Source organism: Nicotiana tabacum, chromosome 10 (genome assembly GCF_000715075.1).
Source record: "Nicotiana tabacum cultivar K326 chromosome 10, ASM71507v2, whole genome shotgun sequence".
Classification (NCBI taxonomy): domain Eukaryota; kingdom Viridiplantae; phylum Streptophyta; class Magnoliopsida; order Solanales; family Solanaceae; genus Nicotiana; species Nicotiana tabacum.
Window position 1 is genome coordinate 134,492,921 of NC_134089.1, and position 9,594 is coordinate 134,502,514.

Below are 9,594 nucleotides of genomic sequence, written 5' to 3' on the forward strand. Positions count from 1 at the left end.
CTTAATGATGAGAGCAAGATGTACTTTGCTCAGGTTTTGCTCTTGGTATGAAGGTGGGAGACACTATCTTTAATAGTAACCAAAACATAACCAAAACTCAGAGCTTTTAATGGCAAAAACTATCTTAAACATTCCAGATTTAGGCAAAAATCAACAGTATTATAGAGAGTAAAAGGGGGACTAAAGACAATTTTCTGAGGCACTCACTTGTACGCAGGAATCCAGACATCTGGATTGTTTGATGTTGTGAATAAAACAAACATTTGGTACAACGTGGTGCCATACGAAGTAAACGTGGTCTTCCCCTGCCGTGTGTCTTCAAAGAAGACGTACGCTAACCAGCTCGAGAACAGAAGAAATAAAGCAGATAGAGCCTGCAGAGGGGAGGAAAGAGAACATAGATCAAATAGGGAAGGGCTTAGGTTAATGATAAGTTGGAGAAAGGACGCAAGATCATAAAACTCAGGTGTGAAATTTTTTGGTTTATCATATCATCTAGCATTAAGTGTCTGTTAAAAACTATATTATGAAAATAACCATTAACCCTCAAAGATAAGGATAACTAACCACAACATTAAGGTAGGTACCAAGCATTCCTGCAAGGATGAAGAAGCTATCTCGTAATTCCCTATTGTCAAAAGTATGAAATTAAGATCATATTAACAAAAATAGCTAAGAAACCAAGTAAATCAAGAAAAATAAAAGGCAGTATGTGGACCCAACATGCCATCTCTCTGAACCTTTGGAATGAAGAAAAAAAGAAGGAACCTCTAGTGGATTATGCTGCTTAGGCCTCATTTGTTTACACTGCAAGAAAAATAGAAGTGCATTTTTTTTTCTTTCATTGCTTCTTAACTCTTAATAGGACTGAATCACTCTGATCTTGTACAGAGTCTTAACATTAAGATGTTCACTTAAAGATTCGTATGAATGTAATCACTACTCTATTTATTACCACTGCCAACTACCGCCGCTGCTGCCTGCCACTACCACCACCAACCACCACAGCTGTCAGCCAGCCACAGCCTGCCATCACCACCAGGCACCAACCATCTCTACTACCAGCCTCCACCACACAATCACCACCACTAACCACCTCTACCACCAACCACCGCCACCAGTAGCTGCCACCACCAATCAGCTCCACAACTAGACTCCACCGCACAATCATCATCGTCAACCACCACCACCACCACTAGTCAAAACGACCAACCACGTGCACTGCCAACTACCAGACAAATGCAGCACCAGCTGCAGGGATCCATAGGAAAATTCATGTTCTTACCGTAATGTCATGTTCTATAATTTACATCAATTCAAAGGGGGTGGTCTTTCCTGTACAATCAATGTCCTTGACTTCACATGCACTAATAACATAATACTGATAAACAGTGGAAAACACTATAGAGATGCATCAGCATGAATAAGTCCATATGAACCTTCATAAGTTTAAAATGAATATATTTTTAACTAAAACATACTCTTTATATGAGATGTGCATTCACATTATCAGAAGAAAAGTTGTGATTAACCTAACTTATGCGGAAAATCGAATTTTATACATCAGGCATACTGCTTGTCCAAGACATACTTTACACATTTGAAGCTCATACAACAAGTCGAAGATCGCAACATGACCACAAAGAGAGAGAGAGAGAGAGAGAGAGAGAGAGAGAGAGAGAGAGAGAGAGAGAGAGGGAGAGAGAGCACAGTACATAAATTCATATCTGAACACTTCCATCCATTTCAAAAGTTGATAAAAGCTGGCCATTTTACAGAATCGCAGAATCTGGCCCACCTTCTTTCCTTGGTGGAGTGGGGGAGGGCGCGAAAGCATTAGGGCCAGTGAAAGAACATAACCATGAAGCCTTAATTGATTAACAGCAGTAGAACATAATGCTATTTGCTTAATATTTGGGGAGACAACTGTGGAAACTCACTTCTTTAAATTCCTTCGCATATAATACTTAAGTTACGAATTGTGTATAAAAATTATTTTCTCAGTAATGATTATATGTACAACTAAATGATAAAAGACAACTAGAAAAGGAAAATGAGAGACCACTTGGAGCGAGAAGTCTTGGTAAAGAAATTTAAAACATAAACATAAATAACGAGGTTCTGACTAGAACTGGAAATTAAATGAGTAGCGATCCTACAATGGCGTACCTAATGTTCAAAATAAAGAACACCACGCGAAGATAGGGTGCAATACGGAATGGTAGATAATAGAAGTCTGCTAGAAAGAGAATGTAGACCACAATATCTGCAACCAAGATTAACAGCAAAATGACCTGAAAAATCAAGCCAAACAAGAAAGAAAATTGTCATTAACTAAAATTAACTATCAGTAGTGTTAAGCAACCAAAGATTTATCAATACCAGTGAACCTTCCAATATTTTTTTCCTCAAAAATCGTTATTAAAGATCTAAATCTGCTGGTTAGATTTGAACATAAAACAGATTAAGCAGAACCACAAGAGTGGCTTCTACACAAACTTTGTGGGTTTATTAAAGAGAGAATTTTTTGTTGAAATTTACCCTCTATTTGGAAAGGAATTGAACGGAAAGTACAGAGAGGACAAATAGAAAGTGATTCTGTTTCTTAAAATATTCTCTATATATATATATACACAAAAAAAATTATTGCTTATGCTCTAAATTCTCTCTACATTTTCTTCCCTCCCAACATTAGAGAGAAAAGGAGCCCAAAAATAAAACTATTTTCCTTCGTCCACTTTGTTTTTGTCAAACCAAAATCAGGAAATGGGCAATTCCACCATTTCTCTTCCTTTCTATTCCTTTCCTTAGTTACAAAACAAATTGATTACTATTAGTAATGGCTCTCTAAGGATGTGCTTTCCAAAGCAAAAATTAAAGCTATAGAAATGCCTTACAAAAGATGAACTGGAGGAGGAAATTTAAGAGCAGCTCCCCGACCAAAAATGTTTTCCTTATGCAGCTCTGATATGGTTCCACTTCCTCTATGGAGTACAGAGTTCAAGTGAGTTGATATCTCTAATACCTCATTGCTCTGTCATGTTACACCATATCGAAAAACACCACAGAAGAACGTGCAACGGAGGCAATGCATGAGTAGTCATGCTAAGGTGGAATATAACCATCATCATTCAGACACCTATGCATCTAAAATCTCTTAGCAAAGATCCATAGTCACAGTCAAGAAAAATTCCCACACCAATTTGGTTTGTTATCTATCGCTAATCTTTTGGCAGATTTCCAACAATATAAAGAGCCACGATCTCAAATCCATTCTATGTTTCTTCATCAAACTGCAATCTGCACATGGTTGATTAGTCAGATGCATCTTCTTATTCTCTTTCCTCTCTCTTTCAGTGAGGAGAGAGTGTCCCTGTTTTTTCCACTGTAATATAATTTTTTTTTCTTTTTCAATTAGTAATATTCTCCATATCCCCCCCCTCCAAGAATATTTAGTGCTAATTGAGTAATTTTTTCTGGTGTTTGATCTTGAACATAGAATTTGAGGAAAATGTGGAGGGAGAGGAAGAGGAAGAGACTAACTGCAGGATCAATTTGATGCCTTTTCTCATGATTCATTGGAAGTCATTATTTCTGTATCTAGGGAAGGTTCAAAGTCACTCTCGTTTTTGCTTCGACGTGTTCTTTCAGTCATCCATTGCCAACTTTTGTAAGAAATTTTAAGAAATTGAGTTTCCTGCTAAGCATGATGCATCTTACCATGTTTTGTTATTGCAGAAATGTGACATATCACAACCAAGATATTTCACCTTCTACTTTTAGGGAGAAGAGTGACAAGAACATCAATGCAAAAGAACTAACTTCAGACTATAAAGTATTTACTTCAGACTATCTTCACAAACAACCTATCCTTTACAAGGAGGAATCGAAATGTATGAGATCGTTTTTAAAAAGATCACCATTCTTAAGGAGAAAACATAAAGTACTGGTACCAAATACCTTCAGTCTGTTGAGAAGACTTCTCCAGTAGAGATTGAAGCCTTCATATGATATTGGAAATAAAATGTGTATTATAAGAAGCAGAAGAGTGACACCCTGCAGAAGACAGTTAAATAGAAAATGTTAGTGAGGCCAGAAGAATAAGGTAGCCTACCCAGCTTTTATGTTTTGCATTTCACAAGAGTCTCCTACAGCCTAATAAATGACCAGAGAAGTTCCTTTTCTGAAGATACCTAGCTAACTACATATAAGTGATAGTAATGTTTATGCATCCAGAGTAGGCCCCTATTATTCGATATTGGACCAAAGAATGTTCCTCTTTTAAAGCTACCTAGCAAACCTAGTAAAAAATAAGAAGAAAAAATGAAATAGAAATTCTCACAAACAAAGTGAGAACTGTCCTTATTTCTTGTGTAATAATAATGCAGCCATGGCTTTAAGAATGAAAAGGAAGTCCAAGTTTTCCTTATTCAAGCTTCCTATACAACAAAAACAACTATGCTTCAATTCCAAGAAAGTTGGGGTCGGCTTTATGAATTCTCACTATCCATATCGCACCATTTAAGCCCGTTTTATAATAGCAATAACAATAACAATGGCAATTAACAACAATAAGATTCTTTGGTACTAGAAGTTCTCTACATACTGACCAAAACTAAAGGACTCATAGCAAACACTGGACCTAGAGTAAACGTCCTAACATGACTAAAACTAACCCCAACTAACTGATAGTGCATGTATTGATCTTTTGTCTTCCATTGTCTCCAGCTTTTCACTAGGTCTGCATGAATTCCAAGAGATCTTAGGTCTTTCGAGACAATTTTCTCCCGTGTGATTTTAGGTTTACCACATCTCCTTCTAACAGCTTCATTCACTAAATGGTTACACACCTACATACCAATTCATCTGGAGGTCGACGTAGGACATGTTCAAGCTATCTCAAGCAACTTCTTTTGATTTATCTTTATGTATGCTGCTAGCACCTTTTGCCGAATATGATCATTTTTAATCTTGTCTAATCTTGCATGATCACCTTCTTCATCAATAAGACTTCATTAACGTATGACTACATATTCATCGTAGCAACTACATATCTGTGACATTCATCTTGTGAATATGATGGACTTTAGACGACCAACATTCACGGCCATAAAACATTGTTGGTCTTATAACCATTCTACAGACTTGCCTTTTATTTTGGTAGGTTCCTTCTATCACATAACACTCTGCTAACACATTTTTATTTCAACTATCCTATTTTGATTCTGTGTAACATATTTATCTACCATTCTCATAGAATATCGAGCGTAGATATCTGAATTGTTTGCACTTAAGCATCGAAATCCCGACTAATCTCATCTAAGCTCCATACTTCTTATGAAGGCCAAACTTGCAGTGCATAAATTCAGTCATACTTCTACTTATTCTGAAATCCTTACTCTCTAAAGTATTTCTCCATAGTTCAAGCGTTTGGTTGAGACCATCTTTAATTTCGCCAATTAGCAGAATACAAGAATAACAACAACAACAACAACAACAACATATCCAGTATTATCCCACACTGTAGGGTCTGGGGAGGGTAGTGTGTACGCAGACCTTACCCCTACCTTGTGAGGATAGAGAGGTTGTTTCCAATAGACCCTCGGCAGGAAAGCATAAGCACCACATTAATGAAAATATAGACAAGAAGGGACAGTACCAAAAAGCCATATAAAAGCATAATAGAGACAACAAGATAGTTAGGTGATCAACAATGAAAGAAAACGACGGTTAGTCCTAAAAACCTACTACCAACAGAAAGCGAGACTGCATGCCAATACTACTGTTATGAACACCCTAGACTACCTACTCTAATCCTCGACCTCCATACCTTCCTATCAAGGGTCATGTCCTCGGTCAACTGAAGCTGCGGCATATCTTGCCAATTAGCAGAATACCATCTGCAAATAGTATATATCATGGAACCTCATCCAACATAGTGTGTGTTAGTTCATCCAAAATTATGATAGTACGGGCTCAGTGCCGATCTTCAATTCTTTTGTATCTTCTAATACTATTCTGTATCTTCATACTAGTGTCGGCTCCTTCATGCATATCCTTTATGGCATCTTATATGTTTAATATGAATTTCCTTTTTCCCTAACATCCACCAAAGGACTTTATGGCAATCATATGCTTTCACTAGGTCAATGAACACTATGTTAGATTATTATTCTTCTCGCGATAAACTTACATTAATCTTCTTAGAAAAAATATAGCCTCCATTGTAGATCTACCAGGCATAAATCCAAACTAATTCTCTTTCACTCTTGTAATATCCCTACACTCTTTCTCTCTTTCCTAAAGTTTCATTGTGTGGCTCATAAGTTCAATGCTACAATAGTTCACACAACCTTCAGTATCTCTTCCAGGATACTCTTTGTCCACTAGTCAGGTATCCTACCATTTCTTAGTATAGCATTAAACAGCTTTCCCAGTCAAACTACTCCAATCTCCCCAAGATAATTCCACACCTCTATAGGGATACTATCTGGACCAGACGGCTTTCTAATCCTCATATTTTTCATGGCACCCTTTAGTTCTGCCAGTCTAATTCTAGGAGTGTAGCTAGAATTTCTACCATGCAAAGTTGTGTAGATCTATAAAGTTATCCTCGTGATTCGACTTGAACAATTGATCAGACTAGCCTCCCCCTCTCTCCTTGATCTCATAAAATTTCCTGTCAACACTTGTTGAGAATTCGATGAACCGTCTTCAATGCGCTTCATCTAGCTTCCTATAGAAAGTCAATTTAAGTTTCCATGCAGAAGCACATGCATCAGTCCTGAACACTAGGAGACAACAATCTCCTAAGGCTCTTGAAATAACCAAACTTGAAGATAGACCAAAACCAATAAAATTCACAGTAAATTAGGCAAAATTCAGAACCATCGACGGTTCTGCTTAAAAATTAGCTTCTTCACATATTAAAGACTCAGAAATTTAACAAACAAAACCAGCCATGCCACAAGCTTACCTCAAATATAAGGGACTCGGCACCAGTCAAAAATGGCAGCTCTCCTAGATAGTAGTAGTCTCTGTTATTGCAAGACTCAGCTAAATGCTTGGAACACCACAATGGTTTCTGAGCAAAATGAACAGGAAATCAATGAAACTAAAATTGCGAGTCCTAAATTCAAAGAACAAGTAGGAATTATGAAGTCAACTTAACATGCAGAAAAAATAAAAAGGACTGAAGCTGGAATAGACAGCAAGGGAACTGTGCAAACCTCAAAAAAGTTTAGAACGACTAGTGCAAGATAATTAAGTGACCAGAGGAAGTCAAAACGAGTAAACATGAAGTACAACTCTGCTGCTTTTTCAAAGCTCGCCCCCTCAAGAATTTCCTCAGGTAGACCAATGCCGTCTTCAGCCTGCAGGTATTACTTCCAAAATTAATATCTCACCAAACCACTACTAAAGGAAAACTGTGAAATTTATCAGTCAAATAACTATATCACCACTTTCACAAAAATTAATAAATAAATAAATATTTCATCATTTCACATCAAAAACCATTATTCTCAATGTTTATCTACTAAGTAACTCAATATGGCAATATATTAAAACATTTTATTGCTAATAACCGTTCAGGTCAATCGAGACCTATTCTGTAGACAAGGGCATATCTGTTTGGACGCAAAACATCTAGGACATTCAGCTAGCATCTTTCAGTACAAAGGTTTTCTCAAAGGGTCTGCTTTAAGTTCTTTCCGAAAAGGAATAAAAAAAGATTGTGTATTAAAAGAAAGGCAAAAAAGAAATACAGTACAAGAAGAGTTGTTTCCTTTGGAAAAATCAGAAGTTCTCAATAAAACCTGCCTCAATTTTGTAGGTTGGACGTGGAATTTTGACCAGAAACGACCTTCATTTTCACACGAATGGAGCCAAAAAGAAGTTCAGCCTGAAAACATTTGGAAGGGGCACCAGCCTAGTGGTCAATGAAGTGGGTTGAGAACCATCAGGTCTCATGTTCAAATTCCAGCTGAGGAAAAAACACTAGGTAATTTCTTTTCATTTGTCCAAGCCTTGGTGAACAGAGTTAGCCCATACTTGTAGTGGTGGGAGGTAGCAAGTACCCGTGGAATTAGTCGAGATGCACGCAAGCAGGCCCAAACATCAATCAGAAAAACATTTGGAAGGAACAAACTTTTGTGGCAAAGTCACTAAGTTCCTCAATGTTTTCTCTTTTCCTTGTTGTCTCACACTGTATATGACACGAAATATAGAGCCTTTAATATTTCCTGAATTCCAATTAATTTCCTTGTCATTGCAGCACCAATTAGTGTGCCTCGTCTCAGATCAGATCAGATTTACTGAAAATTCGCATTTTTCTGGCATGATGGTGTCAATATTTTCTTGAAGCGGATTACCAGACATGACCCCCATTTTACCACTCTAAGTATCTGATTTCAAACTTGGAACTTTCAACAACCCAAATACCAGGGGTGGATGTAGCCTTGCGGCGCCTAGTTCATCTGAACCCATTACTTTTGACACGGAGCATAAATTTATACACAATAATGACTAAAAATGCAACAAATAGTTGACATGAACCCATAATTTAAAAATACTATGGGTTCAATGCTAAAAACCTTAAACATAGAACTCCTACAATTATATTCTGGATCTGCCTCTGCCAAAACCACAGTACCCAAATTACTACTCCACTATCTTTTTGGCAGCTTACCTATTAAATCTCTACTTCATGGGAAGCATTATTAAAAAAGAAAGGGATAATTCAGTTCAAAAGTGAAACTCAATAAAGAGTAAGCGTCGAAGTGAGGCTAATTACAGAATAAAGCAGCAAAAAAAAAGGGTGGGGGGGACGTACAAGATCAACCAAAGCAGCAGCCTTTTGATAAGCTGATCCATGAGCAATAGCGTCTCTGCGATCAAATATCGAACCACTCCTCCTCCGAGTCCGACACGAATTACTACTCTCTCCTGGCAGTAGATATTCCTCCATAGCTTTTTAACTTCCGATTTGAAACAACGAGAAGACAACAGGAGAAGAATGAGTGTATTATATATGCAGTAAAGAAAAAGGGTCGTTGGTATCAGTTAAGATTTACATACAGTAGTTGGGAGAGAATTCCAAAAAGAATTTATGTGGATGTGGAGTGGTTTTAGTCAATGTCAAGACGATTACTAAAAACGGAGATCACTGATCAGCATACGTGTGAAGGGGTGACACAAAATTGTGAAAATAGTGGAATACGTTGATAAACATTGGAGTATAAGAAAATGCAAGGCACTACTACTACTAGGAAAAATATTTAGAGGTCAAGCTTCATGATATGTACGGATAACTAACTATTGATTTTTTCGGAATAGGGTAACTAAGGTAAGTTTAAAAAATTTAGAAAAACTCCACATGTAATATGATGTGACTTCTGTCCAATTGAATCGTTCTTATAAGCTATGTAAAAAAGACAGTACCCGAAAATATGCGGAGCGGTGGAGCTAAGATTTTTATTAAGATGTATCAAAATATATAAAAATAAACATATGAAAAATCAAGGGGGTCAACATATAATATAAATATATGTAACTTACATATCTACACAGTGTATGTGTCCCGTGAAAGCTTTA

At 37.0% G+C, this 9,594-nt stretch overlaps 1 protein-coding gene across 2 annotated transcripts in view; it reads right to left on the reverse strand.

Annotated features, from left to right (window-relative positions):
* LOC107819477 (two pore calcium channel protein 1B) overlaps positions 1-9,250 on the reverse strand; it is a 43,839-nt gene extending 34,589 nt beyond the window's left edge. The window contains exons 1-8 of one of the 2 annotated variants that reach the window (XM_075222402.1): positions 9,079-9,250; positions 8,834-8,978; positions 7,230-7,373; positions 6,977-7,084; positions 3,961-4,056; positions 2,170-2,294; positions 568-628; positions 208-374 (exon numbers count right to left, since the gene is read on the reverse strand). In XM_075222402.1, the coding sequence (XP_075078503.1) occupies positions 208-374; positions 568-628; positions 2,170-2,294; positions 3,961-4,056; positions 6,977-7,084; positions 7,230-7,373; positions 8,834-8,968 (836 nt within the window). In that variant the 5' untranslated portion in view covers positions 8,969-8,978; positions 9,079-9,250. 2 annotated transcript variants of the gene reach the window in all.
* Positions 9,251-9,594: the final 344 nt, after the last annotated feature.